This window comes from Protopterus annectens, chromosome 2.part1 (assembly GCF_019279795.1).
Source record: "Protopterus annectens isolate FY-2018-M chromosome 2.part1, PAN1.0, whole genome shotgun sequence".
Classification (NCBI taxonomy): Eukaryota; Metazoa; Chordata; order Ceratodontiformes; family Protopteridae; genus Protopterus; species Protopterus annectens.
The window spans coordinates 1,197,858,875-1,197,886,572 of NC_056729.1; the positions used below are offsets into that span (position 1 = coordinate 1,197,858,875).

Consider the following 27,698-nt stretch of genomic DNA (forward strand, 5'->3'; position numbering starts at 1 on the left):
TGGTAGGTACAAAACTGTACTTTACATGTAGTCTGATCTTCCTTAAATCACTGTTGCAATATTCCAAACATTTGGGTTACATCACCAGATAACCTGGACGTCCAGCTTGGGTAACAAAGCTAGTACCTTCCATAGAGTCAAGCGTCGGACACAAGACCTAAGTCTTTGGGCGTAAGGGCATATAAGTGGAAGTATGAGTGTGAGATCCTTACTCAGTCTCACCTCCAGTCCAAACACAGGTCTTGCACCCGTAAGTCTGTTCTCTGCATAGTTTGCATCATTCTTGCCTTTGTTTGCTCAGATAAGGGCCCTGTTGTGGAACCTTCCTCATTTTCTTTGCTTTTTTTGTGGCTTAATTTGCTCTATGTCAGTTAAGATGGGGAAATGCGATTTTGGTAGGCAGACTTGTTTATAAGGATATCCATTCCAAGTCTCTTTTTGGCCTTCCTGCTTAAACACAGGTCATCTAGGGTGCAGTAAAGGCTTGATCCCCCCTGCTTCATGGGTTAGGGAGACCTAGATTTTCTACCATGGAGTAGAAAATGACTATTTTATTACAGATGTTTGCCAAGATATCATGAAATCCAGATTAAGCATGATGACTAATAAAAACACTGAATGTCACGTTTCATTTTTATTAACTAACTTTACAGAGTATTTTAGTAGAATATGTATTTATTTGGCCAAGTACAGTCTCTGTGTTTGCATGGTAGAAAGTCTTTCAAAAAGCACCTTTTTTTTTTTTTTTGACTAGAGCTAATGGGAGAGACTAACCAATAAAACTGCTATTTTAGGATAAGGATTGAGATTGTCATTACAGTCATGTCTGGAACATTATTATTTTTTTTTTCTCCCCCTTCTTTCAGTTGAATAACTGGCCCACTGCCCCACATCCTTGCCAGGTCTGACGGCATTATAGTCGTTGTCCCCCCCGTCCAATGCCAACAAATTTCACTGGGTCCAGCAAAGATGTTAGCAATGCCTGGAGGCGGGGATCACACTCTCAGCCCACCCATCTTTTAAGTTTTTGTGGCCTACCTGTTGTTACTCTCCCCCGTCTTCACAGACCTGGTGGTATGCTTGAGGGGAGGGCATGTGGTGTATCATCCCACCTCTACTGCAACTCAGATGATTCTCCATCCTTTTCCCCCTGTTTGGACACATTTGCTGACACTTCGTCTTCACCGTATTCCCCTTTTATGGACACACCTAGATTTCCAGCTTCCACCAGAGATCAACACAGGTGATGCCCACAAGTCTGCCTTCTCACCCCAGAAGGCTAACGACCATCATTCCCTGCCTCTCCATCTGTTGCCTGAGCTGCTAACTGAACCCAGTCACCTGGGACGTAGTCATGGCTTTATTCTCTATGCCACCAGAGTGATCACATGTCCAGAACATTTCTGATTGTTTCCGTTGCTTTCAGTCCGATTAAGTCTTGCTTCTGGGTTGCTTCTGAATGCTGGATAGTGACAATCATCTGTGATGAGCAGAAATGGATACTGCTACAAAACATTATAGCTGATTGGCCAACTTCTCTCAAGGAACTACAATCCAAAAGATAAGGAGTTACTGTAAAGGCATGGATGGATTTGGTCATCTACTGTAATGATGAGTACCTCATGCAAGTGTATTCTGTGGGAATTCCTCATACAGCTGTGCTTTCTGCTACACATTTCATATCCAGAGTTCTTGAATAAGTTTTACTTTCTCTTGGCTGTTATGATCTTTGTATACCAGCAGCATACTTTGCCAAGTCATTTTCCGAAAATATTTATTAACTGAATGTGTGTAAATGTAAGGTGTATTTATCAGTTATTTAATCCGTTACTTGTGGCAAAAAATTTAAGTCACCCCAGCCCCATTGAGGCAAAGGAATCGAGCCTTGACTGCACCCCAGAGGACCTCTCTTTGCATAGCGGCACTGGAGCTGTTGGAAGAAAATGGAAAGCATTGGAGTGAGTGGCCTATGCCAGCTTACCATCTTAGGGGGAGGGAGGCAGGCAAACTAAGTTTGCTGCAGTTAAGTGCCTTGAGAGTTCTGTGATGCTAGCAGTACACTGCTTGGTCAGGAGGCTGTGCATGCATCAAAGTACACATCACCACCAGAAGGCAGTCATAGCGAATATTGCAAGTGTATAGCTGTGTGTTCGGTTAAGGCATACTCCCTAGCAGTATCCTTAATCTTCTCACCAGCCCTAGGTGTTGGGCAAACCCAGAGGGATGCTAAGGTGGATCTAGTAGATCCTGTGAACAAGAAGAGCAACTGGTGTTGTCTGATGATCAGATGCAGGGAGCTAAGGGGAAAAAAGTATAGAAGCACTGTCGTAATGTTCACTTGTTTATAAAACGATCCCCATTTAGCAGTGAGCTCAGTGCTGGCAACAGTGCATGGTGTAGTTAATATTTTAAAGTCCTTTTTGTTCTTTTATTATAGAAACAGTAATCTGTTTTATTCTTTCTTTTTTGAAGATTTGTTTGCACAACACAGCTGTATGTATTGTGCAGGCTAAAAGAGTTATTCAGCTTAATTTGTCATACACACAGAGATGGACTGTTTGTTTAGAATAAACAAAAACTGACATTGATAGACTACACTATATCCTGTGTGTTCACTTCCCAGGATTACCTTGATAACTGCTTGCGATTCTGTCATGTGAAGTAACTTTTGCAAAGTGTATTGTTTATTTTATGTAAGAGTACCCCTCCTAAAAGAAGCCATTTGAAATAGATGCAGTTTTTGCAGTAAGGACACTTGCCATCCCTTACTTCATTTTTGATTTCAGCTAGTTTAAATTTGATTTAAGTCTGTGTTGCAGTTTTTGGTTTATGTACTTATTCTTGAAAATGTCACTTTTGTGTATAGTTGATAGTGTGATTAAGCTGTTGCAACTGTTAAATAATACATTTTTTTTATTAGCACAAGTGCTGCTAACTGTATCTCACTTGCAAAAGCTAACCGTGGCACTTAAATGTGGGTTTTTATGGGGAAGTGTTACTAATGCACATCATTACAGGACCTGTATTTTCTTGTCCTGGGGAAGAACTGTTAGACAAATCAGGCTACATAAAATGTATGAAGACTTAATTTCCCAGAATCGCTTCTTTGAAAGTCAGCTGTCACATTGGATGTAGCTGTATTTTTTAGATTAGAGCATACCAAGTAGTTTATTAGCCAGCCAAGTCCACAGTTTTGTTTAGGTAATCAGTACTCAAAAGCTGGCCATCTCTGATCAGTTCTAATTGCGTGAAAAGTATTTTAATGACATTTTCTTTAGTTTGGCAAGTATGAGTAAGATGCTGGCATGTATGAGTTACACTCAGTGCTTCCCACACAGGCAACCTAATCCTGTTCGTCAAGCAGAGGTTTCTTGCTTTTCTCCTAAAATGAGATAATATTGCCACCAACCACACTTTATTAGCTGTTCTATTTCCTTCCACACTGTTATGTAGAGAGTTATTTCTAGTTACTTAGGTCTGGTCAGTTGTACAGTTTGTATGAATGAATTCAGATGGTTGTAGACACTATAGTTCTATTTTATTGAAAGAGTATGCATTTGAAAAAAAAAGCTGATCTGTTTCAGGAAGTATATACAAGTATTATCCATTGTTTTTCTCCTTCTAGCTATGACCCAGATATCCTAGTGGGCTATGAGGTACAGATGCATTCTTGGGGATATGTTTTGCAGAGGGCAGCTGCCTTAGAAGTTAATCTGTGCCAGATGATCTCCCGTATACTTGGTAAGTCTCTGTAGTCTTGAAAACATAATTTTAACTTATGATGAATTTTAGCTTGGCTTTTCTGCCTCTGAGTTAAAATGTTTGCTTTATGCATTGTTGCATGCCACTGATATTTTGCTTTAGACTGAATAGAGTATGCATTTAAAAGTCTGGACAATGGCCATTTTTACATCTTTGGACTGTAGCAGCAGTTCAGAAGATGCTGAAACTTTCCCTTTTTACACTTTGCTGTAATATACTTTTGTTTTAATCTGATTTTCCTTTGTAGCTGTCTGATAAAGCACCCATGCTTTCCTCCATACATAGGAAATTTAATTTTCATTTATTCATCATTCTCAGTTTAATTGCTTAACCCAGTTCAGAGTTGAGTGGGGGCTGGAGGCTTTCCTGATACATATTGGACACAAGGCAGAGAAATAAAATCAGGATGGGGTTCTAGCCCATTGCTAGACAGACGCATGCACACTCATGCTCACACACACACACACACACACACACACACACACACACACACACACACACACACACACACACACACACACACACACACACACACACACACACACACACACACACTCCATTCTCATCAGTGAGTAATTGGGGTACTGCAATTTTTCCTGTATTTCTTTGAGACGTGTTAGGAAACCAGAGCATCCACACAAGGCAGGATATAGCAACTCCACACATTAGGCATTTCACACAAGAACCAAACTGGCGATGAAGCTGAATTTTGCTTTAATGAAATAAAAAAAAATCAAACCAAGGCTTCCATGAGAATATTTTTAAAAAGCAGTAAAATACTGTACTTTGGCTTTTTAAAATGTTACCTACTTTAAAACGTTTGTAGTAGTCATGCAGGTTCAAGGGCACATACCCATTTTGAGCTTTCCAGTTATCACTGTGGGAGAACTAAATTTTCTTTATTATTTGAACCAGTGTGAAACAGCTGTGTCTCATTAAAAGTGCCACACTTCAGTAAACTATTCTTTTGGTGGTCTGTTGGCTCTTCTTTGAGGAAGTGCCTTGTAGCAGTATTCATTACTTTCATTCTTCCATTTGCCAATATTGGTTATCATCCAGAAGTTTTGTAAATCTATCAGAGTTGCTCTTTTAAGGGTATTGTCAGTTATGGGCTTGTGGTATGGTAGAGTCCTGATTAACAAGGTGTAATTAGCTCTTCCAGTGTGGAAAGTGTGGGACCATAAAAAAGCAGCAAGTCAAAAACATTTTTTTAATTGCTTTCTGGCTAACAAGTACATTATCTGGATGTCTTCTAAAAGAAAATCTTTTATGTCCAACAGAAATGTAGCTCAAAAAGAAGAAAAAGCTCTTTAGAACCTTATGGTGAATATGCAGGAAGTAGACCTGATTGTAGCTTTTGTGCAAGAAATAGCTTATAATATTTTGTAAGAAAAAATAGATCAATTGCATGCTGAGGTATTTAAAATCTGTGAGACTTTGGAAAAGTATACCACTGGACTGGAGGACACTGAAGATGTATTAAGTACACAGTTTGATGACTGGATAAAAATGTAGAAGTGAAAAATTAATATAAAAGAAAGATTTGTAGAATGTCAGGTTACTTGGTGTATCCATCTTGGAGGAGTTAAGGAAGAACCACTCTTGTTAGTGTAGTAGGAGGAAGTGGACATTATCCCTTTATAAAGTCACTCTCAGGAGCTTGATTCCCACAGAAAGGGCCATTTCAGGGTTCTTTTTTTTTGGGGGGGGGGGTCACAGAAAAAGAAACATAAAGATGTTCGTCGTCTCCCATTGCTGCAGTCCTGACTATAATGTACTCTCAGCTGCTCCATCGCGGATATACCAAAGGGGCTAGATCTGGCGTCGGTCATGGCGGCGAGACTGACGGTGGTGTCAGTATAAATCATGACATGACCGGCAACTTCAGTCTTTCTTCTTGCTGCCGCATTGTTGCAGAGAAGCAGAGCAAGTGCAGTGCCGTTCGGCGTTCTGGAATTTTTTGTCGGTTTTCGAGACCAGGGAGACCAAATTGGGGACATTTTATTTTTTTTTTTTTTTTGTCTTTTCTTTGTCTAATGTATTGTGAAATGTCAGAAAAATAACTTCTTTTCTTGGAGGGAATATGGATTCCATTTCATTCATTATTCATTACACTGGATGTTGTTCAGGATGTGTTTTCTGAGCTGCCCTTAACCCGGATTTCTCTCCTCCTGCCCCCTAAGCCAAATAGATACTACAGGGGGGTTCGAGCTCACTCACACTTGTTTTGTTGCCCCTAGGGCTGATCCTGGAAACTATATTTCTCAAGGCCCCAAGGCCCTGGCGGCCTGTGGTTAAGTTCTAATCCAATTCCTCTGCTAGGGCCCTGGATAGGTGGGGTAAAAACTGTGGGGTAAAACCTAATACCTCTAATTTGGCTTGGAATTGCTCTTTTGTTGAGTCAGTTTTATCATAGTTTTTTTGTAATTTTTGTTAAAATAATTGAAATGTGCTTTGGATGAAGGTATTGACTGAGGAGCTTGAAGGAGAGTCAGGATTGCTTGCATGCTTCAGACCAGGTTGGGGCAAGCTGTCTTGATGCTTTATGCTTTTTTTCTTTTCTTCCTTCCAGAATTTCTGTTGTTGCTGACTGTCCTGGCTTATTGTTAGACATGCATGCCTGTCTTAAAAGCTCCTTGTATGGATGCTCCTTTGCAGTCTGATGTTCTTTGGCCCTCCTGTGGAATTAGTTTTCTTTTGGCCCTTTGAAAAAAAAAATTTAAGAAAAAAGTGGAGGAATTTTTACAGGTTCAGCCTAGATTAGGATATTTTCCTCCCTTCAGCTGGATAAATTCAATAGGAATTGGCCTTCTAGCTTTCGGCTTTTTCCGGTAGCAGAGGAGGCAGCGGAGTAGAGGTAGCTCTTAGTAGAGGTAGTTGAGTTGTCTTTTCCCCTCCTCTTTGGGAGGGCCTTGGAGTTCCTTCGAAGTTAAGAAGGGATGAGGGCGCAGTGACTCTTCGGATGACTGCCTCTGGCTGCGCTGCAGGCATTCTGCTGGGACTTTTGGGACTTTTCAACGGAAATTGGCATTTGGAACCCAGGACAAATGGGTTGTGTGACAAATGGGGTCCTTTATTTTGAATGTTTTTATTTCACTTTTTTTCTCAACAGTTTCATTTTATTTTCACACTTTCCAAAAGCAAGAGCACAGCCACAGATTTTCTTTCTTTCTGTGGGGGGAGCATTTCTGTTCTTTTCTTCTCGGAAAGGGGGGGAAGTTTCTTATTGAGGGTTTTCTTAAGGCCTTTAAAGGGACTTAATTGGAGGACCAATTTGACCCATTCCAAATTAATTCATTCTTGGAAAATTCAAATTCAAGACAAACACACTAACACAAAGCAAATACCTGCTGGGCAGGGATCACTGGATGGTGACTGCCTATCATAGATCCGAGGTGGATCACATTCCTAAGACTTTGGATCTCAAGGAGGCCTATCTTCCCGTTCTCGAAAGGGAAATTGCATCACAAAATTCTTACACTTTTGGTTTATCAGCTGATTCAGGGTATTTGGCAAACTTCTGGCTGCTTTAGTAGCCAGTTTTCAACTAGTAATGTTGGCTCAGATCCCTATCTTTCTTCACGTTTTGACTTGCTTTAGACGATTGTTTGATACTCTCACATCAGTTGTGTGTGTGATGACATTTTCAGATGCCTGGGGTATTCTGTCAGAACGTAATGTAGTCCAGTCTAGTACCCTCACGAGATGTGTTTTCTGGGTGTGAGTCTGAATACAGCTTAATGTGATGCTGAACTTCTGTCCTCAAGAAATACAGCCTTCAAACATTTCATACTTCATCAGTATTGCAGTCCTTCAGCAGTAGGACTGCAAGGATAGTCCTTCTTCTCATTCAGCTCAAGCCATCTTGCCTCCTTTATTTTATAATCTAGCTGCAATATATGCTAAGCTGGGCAAGCTGCCAACAAGCTGCATATCACGGGAAGCTACAATGGTTTGGACACTGCTCGTTTTGGATCTTGTCAGCAGGAATTTTGATCACTGTAACAAGGTCTGTGAATGAACCAGAAATGTCGGACTCTTTCAGACCCAACCAGAGGCAAGTCAGATGTGACCCAATTTCAGGAGTCAGTGATTCAATCTAAGGAGGTGCCCCGAGTCAGTTTTAGCCCACTCAAGACCTCATAAATGATTCAAGCTCAATGTGCAATTCAAATTCTCAGAGATGTATTTCTATAGCAGATGGTTGGTCTTCAAGTTCAATTGCCTTAAAAGCATTCGTGGCACATCAATTCCAACACATGTGGAAGTTGAACAGACAAACAAACACGGGTGGGAAACTCATCAACAAGCAGGGGAACTCATTTCTTACCCTTTTACCTGAACAGCACATGCTATCGATCTGCTTCTGATCTGCACATCACTCTCGGGCACAGTTTCTGCCAGGGGAACTTGGGGTTAGACAAGTTTCTGGATCCTCAAATGGGTGGGGATCCTCAGGTGAATCTGGCTGTTCGCAGGTTCCTGGAAGATCTGTTCTACCTCTGGTGCTTCTCCCTCTGTTTGTGTTAAAAGCTCTGTTTCTGATGCACTGGTGTTCAGCAAAAGGCACCTTCATCCAGTGTGCTCTTTTTCAGTTGCCCTCTCCTTCTCCTTTCTTTCCTCGGTCCTCTTGGATTCTTCTTTCCTTCCTTATCTGGCCTCTTTGAACTCTTATCCTGGGATGAGGAGGGAGGGAGTTTGGCATTCAGCCCCTTGGTTCGTACTCAAGTTGGCATTAGTACCCTCTGTTGAGGATTGTTTTTTACAATGTTCGGTCAAGCCCTTACCACATTCCTCGGATATCTTCTCAATAGAAAGAAACAATTTCCTTCTCAATTGCCAGTTTTAGAGAATGTAGCTTTTCTGGCCCAACAAGTTTTGCACAAGTTTTGGCCGGAGAATGGAAGACAAAAGTTTTGGAGTTCTTTTTGGAAGTTAGGACTCCTTGAGTTTTTTCGAGTACATTATTTTATCACATTGAGATTTTTTTTTTTTTTCTTTCTGTAATAATGCAGTGCTATTATTGGAGGGCTTGTACTTCTGGCTTTGGCAATTACTGCTTTGTTTTCCCTTAAATTGCTTTGGACAATTTCTGCCTTATCTTCAAGTGATGAGCTCTTTCTTTCCTCTCACCCCTGCTAAACCCCTAAGATTTTTTCACATCCATTGCTCCTGCAATTGCTGAGGGGCAGCTACTTTTGCTTTGGACCTTGGAACCTGCTGCCTTCCTGCTGCATTATCTACTGTTTTGGAAGGCTGTGTTTCTGCTTTTGTCATTGCTGCTACTCACTTTCTTGAAGTTGTGGTTTTTCTGGAAGACTGCTTTTCTACTTTTACCTTTTCTGATTTTTCACAGCTGAATTCACATTTTCATTTCAATCCTACTTTTCCTTTATTTTTGGTCCTGAATGTGGCATTGAACCACTTTTTATACGCCTATTCTTAGTTTTATGCTGGAATGTGGCACTGAACCAGTCTATACATTTGCCCAGAGAAGTTGTTTCCCCAAACTGAAGTGTTTCTTTTGCAGTTTTTTTCATGTTGGATATTCTGTTGTTCTTTTTGTTTGTTCCACAGGTGAGTTTCAAGGTATTCTCAAAGTTTGTCTCCTTTTGCTGTATTGCTTTCTGTTTTGCTTTTTGTAGTCTTCTACAATTATGGGATTCATCATTGTATTGTTTTTGTTGGGGGCAGTCATCATTCTACTGGGGTTCCAGTTACCATCAGAGACTCTTACAGATTCTAGATTAAGCTCACATATTGCTTTTTTATTCTATTAGGGACTTTCTGGAGCTACAATTTGGGAGTCTTGCCTATGCTTTCGTAGATACTTTTGGCATCTGCTATTATTTTGTTTTTTCTCCGTCTTGCCACCTCAGTCTGTTTTTGCATGCCTGCAGGTGGGTGTCCGACCCCTCGTCCCCAGGACTTTGTCTTCAGGGATCTAGCATTTTCGAGTGGCTCTGGGATTCTACCCATTAGTCAGGACTGGGGCAATGGGGTTCAACAGAGATTGGTTTTGTTTGTACCTACCATAAATTTAGATGTTAGATATCTCCCATGGCAGGTTTTTTTTTTTTCCCTTCTGACATCTGATTTTTAGATTACCCATTTCAGTGGTGTGCCTTGATTTTTTAGATCTCTCATGGCAGTATTCGTAAGACTAAAGTTGCCATGGCGTCATTAGTCAGGCTTGCCGCAATGCATGGGTGGTACAAAGCCATGGCGGAGTAGGTACAAACTGTACCAGGACGATGGAGGGCAGCGGAGTGGCAGCTAGTCAGGACTGCAGCAATTTAATTATCAGCTGCAACAGACAAGGTGGATTTGGGTGGGTTTTGCAAAAGGTTAATTTAAAGCCATTCAGTCTTTACATTTTGAGTCTTCCTTTCATTTAAAAAGGAAACTTTTTTTCTCTGTCTTGGATTTTAATTCTCAGTCTGGGGGACAGGCATTGGCCTGTGTTTCTCAAGCTGCTACTTTAGAGAATGGGGAATTTGATTCAGAGGAAAGGTTTTCTCCAGATTCCACACCAGTGGGATCAAAAGAAATGACAGAATACCATCAAATGTATGATTTGCTACATGTGGATTTTCTTCAACCTGCAAGTGTTCCTTTTTTTGCTAACCGTATAGGCTGCTTTCCATGTGATTTGCTTAACAGTTAGCCTCCTGCCTTCAGAAAGTCTGCTAAATTATATAAAGTTCCCAAGACCCACAAAGTTATTTTTTCAAACCGTAGATGGACCCTGTAGTGATTTCTGTGACAAAACCAGCTACTGCCAAGCACGTTATGGCAGCTAACTTCTCTTCTACCTTAGTCTTCAGAATAGTGAATTGTCAGGCTCACATGCCTAAGTTTCTGATGGCTTCCTTTGACAATATGCAAAAGTTAATTAATTGCTGAACTTCTTTCTTCAGAGATTAGGACATCTCTGCTTTCTTTAATAACTTCTGTGTCTCAGGTAATCAAACACTTTATAACTTTTTCTTAAAATACTACTGATACCGTTTCTAGTGCAGCTGCCATGGGGTCAGTAATGAGAAGATTTGTCTGGCTGCATTGTCAGAATTTACCAGGGGTTGGCAAGTTCAACTCCTGAATGCCTCCCCCCTGATAAAGGTATTGTTTGGCCGATCTTCTGCAGAGACCCTCCAGGCCTTCAACAGCTTACATACACATATTAACTCATTGTAAATCATGTGAAGCACCCTCCGCCTGCTCCCAAAGACAACAGAGCTGCAAGTTTAGCACAGCAAAAGCAATGAGCAGCTTTGCAAAACCTTGCAGACTTATACAGATTAACTCAGTGTAGTGATGGACTGCACCCCCCCCCCCAAGACTACAGAGTTGCAGATTTATTTAGCAGAACAAAAGCAGCAGGCAGTCCTGCAAAACCTTACAGACCTAAAACATATTAACTCAGTATAGCCATGAATTTCACCCCCAAGACTATAAAGTTACTAGTTTAACAGAGCAAAAACAATTAGCCCTGGAAAAGATTTCACATCCAAACATATTAGCTCAGTATAATAGTGCACTGCATCCCCCGCCAAAGACCACAGAGTTGCAAAAAAGGGCAGAAAATAGGCATACCTGAAAAAGCTTATAGACACAAACTTATTTTTTTATTTAAATACCTTCATTAAATTATTACTTAATACATAGGCACACATACATTAATAAAAAAGAAAACTGACCATATTAACATTTTTCCCATTTACACACATTATATATTGCATAGGTTTTCTTAATATCCTTTCAGTCCAACATTGCATAAATTGTTCAGTTTCTGCCTTCTGTTAAACCTCACTCTTCCTCCTGAACATTATTCTGCATGTATTGTTCCCATAAATTCCACCTATTTCTAATTTGTTCCTTCCCTTTTCCAGAGATCTGCTTCCATTTTTTTCCCTTTTCCAATAATCAATACTTCAAATACAGTTGGTTTAGATTTTGATTTCTATTTTCTAGTAATTGCTTTTTTTGGTAGCCAACCAAATTAGACTTATAAAGCCTTGCTATAGCTAAGCATTTCAAATCCTGTGTCCCAGTCCAAAAGACTTATTTCCTTAATTGTAGTAATTTACCTCTCAATATTTATTTTTATTTATTTTACATTTGTTTACCGGGAAAGTTCGACTGGATATATGTCCATTTTCAGTGGTGGCCCGGGGAGAAAAGCTCCAGAAAGTAGAGTATAAATACATTAGGAACAATATAAACATTTAGAGATCAGTATAATATGCAGTTTTCAGTAGGGTGACATACATGGATAAAACATAGTAGACAACATCAAAGTCATGCTGCTTCAATTTCAGACAATAATACATGGAGTTACGGGCTAAGTCCCTTCAAGAATTTGTACACTTATTAGAGTGTAAGATTGAAATGCTTAGGGAGAGTTTGAAGGAACAGCGGGTGGTGATTAGTTGGGGTTTAAGCAGGGACACGGCCAATGCTGTGTAGTTTGAGGCTTTTTTTGAACTGGGTTAAGGAGGATTGGTGAGTAAGTTTGGCAGGTAGCATATTCCAAGTTTTGCCTACTGAGTTGGCGAATAGCGAGTCCCCAGCCACATTTATGCTCTTAGTTATTTGTACCAGCAGTTTATCAGCAGAGCATAGTGTCCTCAGGTTGCTGTATGGTTTGATGATCTTATTTAGTGCTGATGTTTTTTTCGAGTTGATATAGTATTTTGTGGGTTCTTATAAGTTGGTAGTATCGGAGAAGACGGGGCCACTCTAGCCATCCTAGTTGAGTTAGGTTGATACAATGGTGGGTCTTAGAGGTAGCACCTGTAGCAAATCTAGCAATATGGTTGTAACAACTAGCAGGTTTGGTAAGGGTGGCTTGGTTCAGGTTAGTGAAGAGGGGGGAGGCATAGAGGAGGGTAGGTAGGTGGGACCGAGCAATAGTGGTTCTTGCAAAAGGAATGAGAAAGGGTTTGATCCTGTATAGGAAGCCCAGTTTTTTTGACATATTTGTTGGCTTGATTGGCATGGATATCATATTTTAGGACATTATCGACTGTGACGCCCAGGAGTTTTGTGAGTATCTGGGGATATAATTGTGCCATTGTTGGAACTTATAGTAAAGAATGGTGAGGAGGATTTGCAAGTGGGGGAAAAGATAAGCAGTTAAGTTTTGTTGGGGTTTAATAGAAGCTGACGGTTTGCAAACCATTTTTCTACATCATTGAAAGTATTCTGGGTTAGGGTTATAAGCTTAGTTGAGGAGGAGGCAGTACATATTAAATTAGAGTCGTCCGCATATTGGTTGCAGGTTTTCTTGGGAGTGATGGTGGGTAGGTCATTGATAAAGAGTGAAAAGAGTAGTGGTCCTAGTATGGAGCCTCCTTTATGAAGGGGAATGACATGGAAAACCTTCCAGAGAGAGGGGATAGTGGCTTTAGTCAAGGTGTGGTTTATTGTGATCGAGACAGGGTATGCAATGGCATATGCCCCTAAATATTCTGGTTGGAGGAGATCAGCTGCCAGGGTATTAGGCTTTAGTTTGTTAATTAGAGATCCGGATGGTCGCTGTAGATACAGGTTGGAAGGGTAAAGGGAGTGGGGTAGTGGTTGTGGAGGAGTTTTGAAAGGAGCTGGTCAGGGGTAGTTGGCTAGCTAGTGATTGGATGGTTTTGTTAAAAAAAAGTTGTTAATGATGTTAGCAGTTTCCTCTGGAGTTTTAAGGTCGCAAGTTAAAGTGGTGGGGTAGGGATGGAGGTTTGGCCAGGGTTGAGCGGTTTGTTTATGCCTGCCCAAAATTTTTGAAGTTTGTTCTGATGTTTTTGCTGAAGGTGTTGATAGAAGTTTTTTTGTCTAACAATCTGGCTTTCTTGGTATCATTCCTTAGTTGTCAGAATTTAATATGGTCAAGTGGGTCTTTGGAGGTGTGCCAATTGTTGTTCTGAAAGTCAATGGAGTTAACGTTCTTGTTGTTTCTGATAGATTTATAAAGAACTTGGTGGTGGTTATCTACTTTATGCTTAGTGATGTAAGTGAGTAGGTGGTCACTTATATCATCTGGGAGGGTACCCGTGTTATACAGGTCTTGGTGATTGTTGATAAGAATCCAGTCTTTGTAGTTGGACTTATTTATTCTGGTGGGTGAGGATACAAGTTGGGTATAGCTGTGAAGGTTTATATGGGTGGTAGGAGATTCAGAGGAACGATTGTTCCAGTCAATATTAACATCTCCTAACACCATAGTTTCATGGGGATATGTGTTGGAAAACCATTGGAGGAAGTCTTCTAGGGTATTTGCATTGTTGCCTGGGGGGGATATAAATGCAGGCAATGAATATAGATTTACATTTTTTAACCTGTAGTTTGCTAACTAGGGCTTTAGAGGTTAGAGTGACATCTATTGTGTTTTTAAACAGAACTGCTACTCCTCCACCTTTTCTGGTGTTTCAGTGTAGTCTAAGTATGTTGTTCCCTTGTGGGATAACCTCATCATTTTTAGTTCCTGGTTTTAGCCAGGTTTCTGTAAGACATAACAGATCAGGCGAGTTGGTGGCTAGAAGGGCATGAAGATTATGGACCTTGTTGTTAATACTCCTGATGTTTAGGTGACCGGTTAGGAGACAGTTAGGGGACCTTGCATTTGGCTGTATGTTGAAGGTGGTAGTGGTCTGAGAACTTGTGGGAAGGGTAGATTCAAGGTTAGGGTGGATGTCTCCATCCTTCATCAGAGTAAGTTGTACCATGATTATTAGTTTTAGCACTTTACTTATTATTTTATGATAATATCTAGTTTTGCGGGAGATGGTCTGTGGTCTAGTTAGTTGGTGGTTATTAAAAGTGAAGAGGACAGGTTTGTAGTGAGCTAGGGGTTGGTCTGATTCACTCAAGGTGGGAGCAGAGATGGTATGAGATATGGGGTGATAAAAGCCACGATAGGGCTGGTTTTCATAGATGGTGAAGAGATATAGCCCAGGCAGTATAACTGAGAGGAACATAATGGGTCTCATCTTGATAGTAGTGGTACTTGGTAAGGAATGTGGGTGAAGAATTAAGGGGGTTGTTGGCAGGAAGGGGTGGTGTATGGAGGTGCGGGTTGTCAATGATAGGTTGTAGGAAAAGGGGAGTGGTTTATTGGACTTAAATTTAGCTGTAGTGGGGGCAGGTGGTATTTGGGGGCAGGGTAGGGCACGAAGCGAGCCTGAACGAAGCAGGGTTATACCAAGTTACAAGGATTTCCAGGGTCTGTGAGTATGCAGGCTTAAAGAATACAACTTTACAGTGTTTTACTCCGTTCTTTTTAAACTGAGCTCCAATTTACTCAGTTTTACTCAATTCTTTGAAAAGTGAGCTGTGTTGTACTCTATACTGTATTAAACAAAGTTTGTATCTTAGCTAAGCAATTTTACTGACTGTTGGGAGAAAGCAAGCTTTTAACCTGGCTTTTATACAGATATGTTGTTACTTATTTAGCAACTGTGAGATGAAGTAAGCAGGGGGAATGTGCTATACAGGCTGAGCTGTAGAATACTTTTTTATTACTTATTGCAGCAGCCTGACAAGGAAGTCTGACTGTTAAGCTTTCACTATGGACCCTAGGCTAGCTGTAGACCCAGTTCAGCCAAACAGTCTAGTAGCACAACAGTTACACTTAAGATGTAGACCTTGCAGTCCTTTACCTTAATGAGGGGCAGTGCAGGAATGCTTTTCTTTTAGTTTTCAGGCTATTTCATTTCAGCACAGATTGAGCCATTTGAGGCAAGGACAGGTGGGGTGGAAAGACCTGGTAAGGTACACACAGATTCAGTGCATGGATTCTAAATGGAACATAGGTAACATAACAGCATGCAAACAGTATTATACATTCAGGCAGGGCATGCATTAATATTTAGTAGTACCACAGCTTCTAAATTACTCTATACTCAATTGCAAGTATCAGTCAGAGCAGTAGTGCACAGCACAGGCAAGTTCAGTGAATCTTACACAGCTTTTCTTAAGCCATCAGTAGTTACAGCATTAATGTAGTACAGCTAAACCCACTTGCTAAATGCTAGGAAACAAGACTTCTGTTCATGAGTCTTAAACCAGCATAATAGTATATCCCAGCAAACTATGTTGCCAAGCTTATAATGTTAAAATTGCCACATGCAGTTAATAAATATGCTTAGAATATCACCCCTGGCTAGCAAGTACTGTGGTGGTAGTGCTGCGGTAGCGTTGTCGCCTCACAGTTAGACGTTGCCCATTTGATTCTCAGTGTGGCGACATGCGTGAATGGACGTTCCTTCCAGCACGCAAAACTCTGCTGCCAATCATTAGCGGACCGGAGTTCCGCTGTGGTGACCCCTAACCGGGAAAAGCCGAAAGACACAAACAAACATCACTCCTGGCTAGCAAACTTTACACTAAATTCCACTCATTTTCTAAACATTCTACTGGTTTGGCGAATATTTCCAACAGAATATTTTGTAGAGAATGTATAAATCTGTCAACACATTACAGTCCCAAAAAATGTTCACAGTTACCTCTTTCTTCCTTATCACACCCCCAACAGTTGCTATCTACCTGAGAAAAAAATATTTGCAGTCTGCTTGGGGTGTAAAGTAACCTATGTAAACACTTCCCAGCAAAAATCCTAAATCTTTTAGACTTTATTGCATATTTGACAGCCATATATATTTCCTCCCATTGTTCCCTTGTACTTTTTTCCGGTCTCTCTTCCCAGTCTTTTCTAAACTCAGATTTTAGTTATCAAGCAATATTTTATATGACCTACTGAATTATCCCTTTTTTAACAGCAGCTTCTGTTGTACATTTGACTAAAACCTTCACCAGAGCAAGTCTTTCACTTAAGATTCCCCTATCCATTTCTCTTTGCCTATACTTTATTAATCCCTGGTAGGGAAAGCAGTCTGTAGCCTGCAGTTCAAACTTCTTATTGGCCTTATCCCACTCTATTGCCTTTATCTCTCTAGTTGCTTGCTCCCAATACCTTGGTTCCTTTGTCAGTTTTCTCCAGTAAATTCCAGGCCCATCTTGCCTATTTTCTGTACCCCTACTTGTGGCCATCCTTACTGGCAACATTTCCGTTCTCCATTCCCTTGTTGGCTTAGTTCTTAGAATACTTTTTGCAGCTTTGTAAATACAGTAATATTCTGCATTCAGAGTGCCACTCTTTGTGTATTTCTTGACTCCTCCCCTTGAGTCGTCATCATCCCTTTCCACTTTGAACTATTACTTTCTGCTTGTGTTGTATGTGAGCCTTAACTGTGTAGATCTGACTTGTTCTATTGGGGGATCAACTTATCCCATGTAATTCTTGTCCTCTTGGCCTTTTTCCCTCCTGGATAAATTCATTCAATTCTTTATCAACTGTTGTCCACAACTTCTCCTCTGGATGATAAAAATATGCTTGACTTGTTTGTAAAACTAGAGAGACTAAAAACATTTTCACTCCCTTTTATCTTATTTTCCAGATCTGTAAACAAAGGTTTCCAGTTTTCTCAGTTTTTGTGTTACCCTTTCTTTAGTCTCTTACCTGTAAGTATGGGTATTGCTGAACCAATTTGTTAGTGGCTACATAAGAGGTTGTTGCCTCTGTTGTATCGTCATTAATTTTATATCCTGAAAAAAACTGAAACTGTCTCAAATTATTCCACAACACCAAGACGTCCTTTTCTTGATTTAAAAAAGTACAAAATTGTTGTTTAATTTGCAAACAAAGCTAGCTTTTCTTGATCACCATGCCAACTATATGCTTCAATTTTTGAGTCCCTTATTTTCTTTGCATATGACTCTAAATATAAAACAAGTAAATAGGGCACCCCTGCCTGGTTCCTCTGTTCAAACACAACTTAGAGAGGAACCCTTCCACTTGTTATCTTTGATCCTTCATATACCCTCCTACGTAACCTGATATTATTGTATCAGAAAGTGCATATGCTTCCATTGCCCTACTCATAATCCCAGTTTACTCTGTTAAATGCTTTCTCTGCATCAAGACCCACCAACAACATTGGTATTTTCTCAGTCTGCTTCCCTCTTCATCATAATTGTTCTGTTAATGTTGTCAAGTGTTTGGCTAACCTCCACAAAGCCACATTGATCCATATCTTGTACTCATGATTTAAAATTGAAATGGGTCTGTATGAAGCCAAGTCTGATGGGTCTTTACCCTGCTTGTGTAGTTGAGCCACCACAGCTTTTTTTTCCTAGATGCTGGTGCTTCCCCTCCTTTTAAAATATCATTAAACAAAATCTTCCATATCTTTTATCACTTTTTTCCCTCCTAACTTCCAGACTTCCACAGGAGTGCCATCTGTTTTGCAGACCGATTACACTTCACCATTTTTATCTCTTCACCTCCAGTCTTAAGTATTAGTTGTTGAGCCTCTTCCTCTAATCTTGGCATAATTAAGTCTTCTGTAAATATTTCAATTTATGCTTTCTTGGGTTCCACATTTCTCTGTTTTATACAAATTTTCATAAAGTTTCCAAAATATATTATAATACCTGTATAGGATCTCTGGTTAGTTTTCTTGTCATAGGCTCCCTAGGTTTGGCGACATCCCTTTCTACGTTTTTGTTGCCTAAGTCGTTGGCCTACAAACATCCAGACCTTCACATATTAATTCAGTATAGTTGTGGACTGCATCCACCTCCCCCAAGACTACAGTGTCTCAAGTCTAGCAGAACAAAAACAATAAGCAGCCCTGTAAAAGCGTACACCTAAATATATTAACTCTGTTATGAACTTTATCTTTGCAAAAACTACAGTGTTTTAAGTTTAGCAGTGCAAAAACAATGAGCAACCGGCAAATGCTTACAGACCTAAACATATTAACTCAGTTCATGGATGAACCCTCCCCAGACTACAAAGTTGCAAGTTTAGCAGAGCAGAAGCCACAAGGACCCCTGCAAATGCTTACAGACCTAGACATATTCATGCTGTGTTAAAAATGGTACCTGCAAATGTTTAATGTGTCTTCTCTGCTTTTCATGTGCTTTTTCAGCTCTAGAATCTAAGATAGCTTCCAGTATACCTCAGCAGCATAAGTTTATCTCCCTCTCCCTTCTGTAATTAATGAGCTTCACCCAACTCTATCTGGCAGCGTGCAGTTTCAAAGTTTCTCTTTCCTCCTACTGCATTAGTGAATCTCCCTTTTTCTGTATAGGAAGTTTTGTGTTTGTCTTTTCCCCTCTTTTCCATACCTTGAAAATTTACTGATAACTAATGAACAGAAAACTTGTATTCTGAGACAAATCTAAGCACTTGCCTGCATTTGAAAGCAGGCCCAAGTAAGTACAAGGACTTAATAGATCATAGATTGTTTCCGGATAGTAATAACTGCACCCTTATTTTTTAGATGGGTGAAACCCACTCATAGGTGAGTACCTTGTGGGCCAGTTTAAACCTAGCTTTTTTCCTTTTTGGTTCTTGAACTGACCTGTCCCATTTGATGTTAGGTTGTCCTTACCCATCCCCATGGTCAATAATTGTATATTACCCCTAATAAAAATAACTGGAGCCATACCTCATGAATAGTGTGAAGAGACCTTTGCATGGAGTAATGCAGTTAGGAGCTGCCTCTGTCCATTAGTTGTACAAGGTGGCAATCCTGAGGAAATTTTTCTTGTACCCATCCATAGTTGCAAGTTGCACTTGAATATGGAAAAGTTTAAGTTTTGTTTTATGTGGATGGAGAGTCTGTTCCATGGCAGTGGTATCCTCAACAAGATATACTTGTCCCTTCAAACCATTTTGTTGATGTTGCAGAAGAGGCTTAGATCCCTGGACTAGTGTTGTTGACACCATTTGATTTGCTGATGTTCAGTAGGTCCTTCAGTATTGAGCCAGATGATGCCATTAAACTGAAGGGAGGTGGAGCTGAGGTGATTGTGGACTCAGGCACACTTTGCTCCCTTACCTTACACCCAATCGCCCACCCATCCCACCATTTACTACTGTTGTAATCCCCATTGGCAATTCCCACAATTACCTCACAACCAATCAATACAGGATTTATTAGTCTCCACAAATCACACCTTTTGCTGTGTTCACCATCATTATCCCCTCAGATCTAACGAACAGTACCCTCTATGCCAAGTCACTTTCCCCATCACACCTAGCAGGATACTTTACCTTACAATATCTCCCCATAATCCCATCCCTTACCAACCCCCTCTGTCAAGCAGTACTTTTTTGTGAACCAGTTACACACTAGTTCCCTTGAGTCCCACACTTTCACATCGAATACAAACTTCTCTCTAAGTTTCATCATTATATTTCTTGTGTTACCAGTGCACCTGAGACGGAACTCCTTTATACCCTAACCTCTCTCTCTCTGCATCTTAATTTGACTCTAACCTCTGAGAAAGCTCTCATCATCTATACTCCACTCTTCTATGTATACTTTCACTGCATTTCAACAAAAACTACCTCCACTCTCCGATCTGCTACGTTTGGACTTAGTACTGTAAATTAAAATGCTATTGAGTAGCATCTTGCTTTCTGCGTTACTTAAATATTTCATGCCTTACCACATAATACTCCTTAAAATACCCTCCATTATAGCATACGTAATGTACGCTAAGGACCTCTAATGCCAGGCAAACCACATTCTCCATAGCATCTCCCCTCCCCTCTTTCTACATTCTTACATCCCCCTACGCAAAATTTGTGACAAACTTCATAACCCCTATATATTTAACTTTGGTCTTAAACATTGATGCAACCAGAATATCCCATTCCTTACCCAACTTCTGCCAAACCATTAACCCCCCTCTGGTGATACCCACCCACTACACATAGGTTCATAGGTTTATACTAGGCTATCTGCCCTAAGGCATTTATAAGCCTAGCCCAAATATTTGTGGCTTACGCCACCCCTTATATGAAAAAATACTGTGCCCATTAGTTTGTTGTGCCTCTGTCCAGCAGTGACACAGAGATGATTCCCGGGGTAAACCTACGATCTCCCATCCACAGGTCTAGATTTCTCTTGAACAGAGTCAGCGAGGTGCTCTGCCTCACATGGACCGGGATTTTATTCCACAGCATAGGGAGTCTCTGAGTGATAAATCTATCCCTCCAGCACGTCCTATTTATATCCGTGCTAAGGTTTAAGTCGCTTGCTCTAGTGGTTTTGGTGGATTTGGATTTTTGAGTTGGAGCATGTCCATTAATTCGGGTTGGACATGGCCTTGTATGTCAGGCACATGTCACCTCTGAGCAGACGGTATGCGACTGAATAGAGCTGGAGTTTCTTCAATCTGGCAGCATATGACAGATTTTGGAGTCCCTTTATCCTTTTGGTGAGGAACTTTTGGGGTCTCTCCAATTGCTGCAGATGTCGGGTGAGATACATCCCGAATGGGGCATTGTACTCGATCATTGGTCTGATAAGTGAAGAGTACAGGGAACAATGACCTCACTAGATCTGGATGTGAATCCCTTCATGATCAGGTGGGCAATGTAGAAGGTCTTTCTAACCACTTTAGCAACGTGAGTGTCAAAAGAAAGGCCACTGTCAACCTGGGTCCCCAGGTCCCTGATGACCTCTTCTGTGCTTAGTGGATTGCCACCTATATGGTAGCTTGGGGTTACCTTGTTTTTCCCGAAGGGTAAGACTATACATTTTTTGGCGTTTAACTTCAGGCCATGGCTCTGGCACCAGCTATCTGTTTCCGTGAGTCCCTTCTGAAGGATATCCGTGTCCGATGCACTTTCCACTATGGCGCCCAGTTTGCAGTCGTCTGCAAACTTTGTCAGCCAAAGTCCTCCCATGTTGGCCTGTACTTCTGAGAAGTAGATGCCAAACAATAGGGGGCCAAGGACCGAGCCCTGTGGGACGCCACTTGTGACCGGCTTGGAGTCTGACACAGCGCCAGCAACTCTAACCCTGTGGGTTCTGTCCTTAAGCCAGTTTGCAACCCATCTTGTGACATATGGGTTTACATTTAAGCTGGTAAGTTTTTCTACAATACCCGAGTGGGGTATTGTGTCGAAGCCTTTGCAAGGTCAAGGTAGGCTGTATGGACTGCCTTTCCTCATCAATGGCCTTGGTGACTGTTTCAAGAAGTCGACCAAGTTCAAAAGGCATGATCTTCCCTTGACAAAGCCAAACTGGGTCGGGTCCAATGTCTGCAAGTCCCCTATATCTTTGTTTATGAGCTCCATTATGATCCTCTCCATAGCTTTGCAGACTAGACTTGTTAAGCTTATGGGGGTAATTACCAGGGTCCGTGGCGCCGCCTTTGTGGAGTGGGACCACAGTTGCCGTCGCCACTCCTTGGGCACGTATCCTGTGGTAAGGCTGAGATTAAACAGCTGCCTTATGTGCGGGTTTAATTCCTCATTTAGCTCGTGTAGCACACAGCCGGGGACACCATCCAGTCCCATTGATGCTGTGTTTTTAGCTTTAGAGAGAGCAGCTTTCACCTGCGCATTTGAGATGTCCGGGAGGCTACTCTCGGCTGGGATAGTTATCTCTCCTTTAGGGGAGAGGGTGAAGTTTGCACTGAACCTGTCTGCCAGTATGTTGGCAATGTCTGTGGGTTCAGTGATTTTTGTATCATTTTGGACTAATTCTGAGCATATCTGGGAGTTTCCACCCAGGTTCCTAACATAGCTGAAAAAGGCCTTATGATTGTCCTTTGAATCCATGGCAATTTTTCTCTCAAAATTGGCCTTAGTTGATTTTATTAGTGCTCGTATTTTTTACTAATAATGATCAGGGTGACTTCCCTTTTATGGATTTTGTTCTATCATGTAATAGCTTTCTCCTCTTATTGTAAAGTTTGTTAATGGCTGGGGTCCACCAGACTGGACGTTTGCCCTTTGTGGAAAGAGTCTTGGTTTTATTTGGGATTGCCTGATCCATGCAGTCCTGGAGGTGTTCATAGAAGGCATTTGTAAGGGTTTCCAGCTTGGGTTGTGGTTTCCTCTGGCTCAGGGGCCTTGAAGGATACCACACCAGTCTTGAGTAGTGTGAAGTTTGCTTTAGAGAAGTTCTTCACTATGGTCTTTTTGTTTGGGGTGGGGGGATGTGGATTTCCAGTGAGATTAGTTTATGATCAGATCTCACCAATGAGGGATATACTTCCGTGTGGAGCATTTTGTCCCCATGTTTGTGACAATGAGATCTAGTATATTTTCTCCTCTCGTGGGAACAGTGACTAGCTGTTCCATGGCATTTGAATTTATGAACTCCAGGAACCGTTGGGCTAGAAAGTTAGGGCTTGAGTAATGTTCCCAGTCTATATTCGGGTAGTTGAAGTCACCCAATATGATGGTGTTTGGAGATACATTTATACCCTCCAGTGTCTTCAGGAAGGCTGTGTGGGGTTCCTGAGTTTGAGAGGGTGGCCTGTAGCATGCTACAATTTGTAGAGCAGTTTTGCCTATGGTTAGTTGCACCTGGATGGTTTCTGAAGCTTCGTGCGTTGCCACCAACCTGGAGGTGTGGGTATCCTTTATGAATATGGATATACCCCCTCCTTTTGTGGTGTGGTCCGGGTTTTGGGGCCGGAACGCATGATATGAGGTGAAACCTAATAGTGCCGGGGTGCTCTCAGGAGCCTTGAACCAGGTTTCAGTTACAGCACAGACATCGATGTTCTCCATACTGAGAAGGGCCTCGAGTGCGTGCATTTTGAGATTTAGACTTCTGGCATTGAGCAGCATTACCCTCAGTTTCTTCCCATTTTGTTTTCTAGGGTGGTAGGTTTAGAATTTGAGCCTTGCCTAAAAGGCACTATGGGGGTGGCAAGAGCCTTAGCCAATATCCGGAATCCCAGGGTGACAGGTGCAAGCCGTCCCTTGAGCAGCGTGGCTTGTCAAGCATGTCATCCCAGGCAGACAGACACTGGATCCCCTTTGAATGACACCAGACATTAAGCCAATTGTTAAAGCTGATCATCTTGTCTCTATATTGTGGCATTCTTGGTGAAGGAAGGATACTGCTCAGGGTTAGGGTCATACCTGCCTGGGCTACATAATCAGAGAGCTCCTCTATGTCTCTTTTCATGTAGTCCAGGGAGGTACGTCTCAGGTCGTTCACACCAGCATGGACAATGACTGTGTCATATTTGTACTTGCCGTGGAGTGACCCGAGTGCTTGTGTTATGTGGCGGATTCTAGCGCCCGATAGGCAGCTTACTGTGACCCTCTCCTTGTTCAGCCTGGTGAGTGGGACGTCAGTGTGTCTGACTATGGAGTCACCTATGACAAGTATGTTTGGTGTTGTATTTGGCCTTAAGGGCTGTGACTGCTTTGCACACTGCTTTTGTGGTTTATGTGTTGCTTGTGGGGTGTCTTGAGGTAGCAGTTGTTTGGGTGTCTGCTTTGGAGGCCTCTGCTGTTTAGGTAAATTTTACTCAGAGCCTCCGAGTATGTCTTTGTGTGTTTATGTGTTTGATTCAGTGGAGTGGTAGCATTATGTGAGGCTGGTTTTGTGGTGTGTGTAGTTGCCTTCTCCTCCTGTCTGGTCTTGCCAGTCCTGAGTTGAGAGAGCTCAGCCTCCAGTTTGGCTAAATAGCTGCATCTCTCTTAAGTATTTGTGTTATGTGGGAGGAGGAGAGGGTTGTCTGTGTACATGAGGCAGTTATAACATTGCCTCAAGATTCCCAGATTCACCAGCTGGACCGGAGAGGAGATTGACAACTGACCTTTGGACATGCTAGAATAATATTGGGAAATCCTTAATTGAAAACAAGGGCCAGTGGGGAGTGAGGGTGTAGTGCTTTTAATTTTTAGTGCTGACTTATATAATTGCTTTAGTGAGCAAGTGCCAGGTAACTTGAGTGCAATGTGTTACAAGTAACTAAATGCAAAAACGACAAACAGTAACTTTCTTTCAAGTGAAACAAGGAAATAAGTACAGTAAGCAATGCAGATATCACTAGTGATCCACAGAAGCGCTGAGAAGTTGCGTATTAGGTGGAATTAGCTTCCAGGGAAATAACAAGCAACATCCCTCCATTCTCCCCCACAGTCACCCTAGCTCCACTTCCCCTCAGTTTCATAGCTTTTATTCAATCAGTCACCCTACCATGGACTTCTCCTTCATCATATGACCTGCCAAAGCATTAGCAGTAAAATACACAGGTTACATGCTTGGGTTGCACTGCACAACCCTAATATTTTAGTTTTCATTGAAACCTGGCTAAAGTCCAGCATTAAGAATGATGAAATACTTCTTGCAAGCTATAGGATCTTTCAACTAGACAGAGCACAGAAAAAGGAGAAGGCTTAGCAGTTAATTCAGTGGTACTCTTATGAAACACACCATCCTTCAACAGTATCAAAATACTCCATTCACTCTTAAATATCAATGATCACAAACATATCTGTCTCATCACTGTCTACATTCTTCCAGGCAACAACAATTCAGTTTTAGAAGACCATCTGTTTTAGCTGTCAACAAATATCAACCAAGAAGTCATTATTCCAGGTGACGTAAATATTAATAGGCAATCTGTTTTCACTCTTAACCTTACCTCTGTCATAAATCTTTACAGCTTCACATAACTCATAACCTCACCAACCAGATACTGGAAACACTCCAATAGATCTTGTATTTTATACTGAACCGTCACATCTGACCCAAGTAAAATTATCACTTCTGGTACCCCCCCCCCTCCAACTGGATGAGAAATCACCTCTTGCTCTTAAGATTGCCTACTCATCCCAAAATTAACACCTTTGTAACACAGTATGCAGCTTAGCTCAATTTAACAAAAGATACTTTCATAGAAATACTGCGTGGTGGTGCTGCGGTAGCGTTGTTGCCTCACAGTTGGACATTGTCCTGTTCGATTCTCAGCTAGAGCGTCTTCTGTGTGGAGACATGCGTGAATGGGCGTACCTTCGTTGAAGGTTGTGCGTCAAGGCTGGCAAACTCGGCACGTAAAAATCTACTGCCAATCATTAGCGGACCGGAGTTCTGCTGTGGCGACCCCTAACCAGGAAAAGCTGAAAGACACAAACAAACAAACTTTCATAGAAATACTGAAAGCTTGCAACTGGCATCTACAAAAAGTCTTCCTCTGAATGAAGCAATTGCATATTTTAATTACACTTTTCTCACCATATTAAGCTAGTTTGCCCCAGGCAGACACAAAATGTCAAATTCATCTTGGCTCATAACTAATGAACAGCTTAAGAGAGCCAGAGACAAAGCATGGAAAGCTTTGCTTCATAATAAAACAGAGACCACTCTCCAGTATTTCGGAGAGCTCTGCAACCACACCAAACAAAAAAAAAAAAAACAATCAGATCTGATAAAATAAATATCATTACACCTCAATCCAATGTACATGCACCAAGAACTCCAAACAACTCTAGCCCGCCATTAACAGTTTGTTAAATCCAGGCCATTTAGCCCAGCCAACCCCTACCACCAACAACCATACTGAACCTATTTCTAACCACCTCAACTCACACTTCATATAGTCATACACCTTACTGATAAACAGCTATCCATAACTCCACCCCACAATCCCAATAGGGATATTTCCTAAAGTCACTGTCTTCCAGGTTAAACAAGTTCCAATTTCCACTATCAAAAAATATTCATAAGCTAAAACCCACTACACTTGCTGCTGTTAATCTTTCCCCAGATTACATTAGCATGACTGCTGACCGTTTAGCATACCCCATCTCTGTACGTATCTATCCTAGAAAAAATGTGTATCCAATTTCTGAAAGGGTCACTAATTATTGCCTTACACAAAGGTGGAGACTTCACTGAATTCTGTAATTACTGCTCTGTATCTGTTCTTTCTCTGTTATCAGAAATATTTTAAAGTGCATACAGTCAGAACTTGAAAAACACTTAATAGATAACAACCTCCTCTCCTCTGATGAGCACTGCTTCAGGCCATAGCACAGCACTTGCACAGCTTTCCTTAATTTTGCCCATCATGTCAGCCTTCAGGGGGACTCTGGAAACTTTGTTATCTCTTTGATGTTCATCGTGTTTCACTGTTGCAGTCATTACAATTGGGTTATCCTGATGGCAGGCTACCCGCAGTCGGTCTGAATTCCAAAGTCTAGGTCCGGTGTCTGTTGCTGTTGCCCTCCTACCTGACGTCAGTGTGCCAGGGGTACAAAAGATGCAGCCGACACCATTTTCTTCAGTCTTTCTTGCTGCGCAGTGCCCGAAGCAAAAGCAGTTCGCAAGTGCCGGTCAGCCGACTCCTGAGATTTTCAAATTCGAATTTCAGATCCGAAGTCTTCATTAAAGCTAAGTACCCTGATGGGGAAAATTTTTTCTTGCTCCAGACCGATGTCAGAAAAAGTTAATAATTGTATTTCTTGTGGGAAGCAAATACTTCATAAGGATTTTCATTCTTACTATATTCCTTGCCTAGGCCCTGATGACAACGTTGCTAGTTGTCGGTTTTGTGCTAGATTTAACCAACGTACTATTAAGCGTCGGTACAATTTTGCATTTCATTACTTTGGCAGAAGGTTCAATTATATAATGCCGTTGGAACAGCCGACTACCAGAGTTTATAAAAAGTGCGAAGAAAAAGAAAAGGACAGGCATCCGAGGTCCAAAACCGACGACGAGGCTCCCACTAGGCCTGTCGCCGGTTCTCAGTGAGGTGCTTTCACAGCCCCTGATGCCCGCTACTTCAGAGCCACAGGCCAAAAGAGTCTGAAGGGACAACATCTGAAAGGAAGACACAAGTGTTTAGATGAGAGAGATCTAGAATCAGTCTCCAAGTACCCTCTTTTCTGGGTACTTGAATAAAACCCCTTCCCACTTTGGGACAAAGACACCTTTTAAATAGTATCCTGAGACAAGAAATCTTGAATGTCTGGGGAAAAAGAAAGTTGCTCCTGAGGAGGCTGAGGAATGCCCATAAAAGTAGAAAGGAATATCCACACCATGAGTTACCCCTGACTAATGATTGACAGAACCCAAGAAGTTATTCAAAGCCAAATAGGAAGTGAAAGA

At 41.4% G+C, this 27,698-nt stretch overlaps 1 protein-coding gene across 1 annotated transcript in view; it reads left to right on the top strand.

Annotated features, from left to right (window-relative positions):
- Window positions 1-27,698, top strand: part of REV3L (REV3 like, DNA directed polymerase zeta catalytic subunit) — a 2,860,434-nt gene that overhangs the window by 1,673,342 nt on the left and 1,159,394 nt on the right. The window contains exon 19 of the mRNA XM_044062729.1: window positions 3,626-3,741. Coding sequence (XP_043918664.1) covers window positions 3,626-3,741 — 116 coding nt within the window. The remainder of the gene's footprint in view (window positions 1-3,625; window positions 3,742-27,698) is intronic.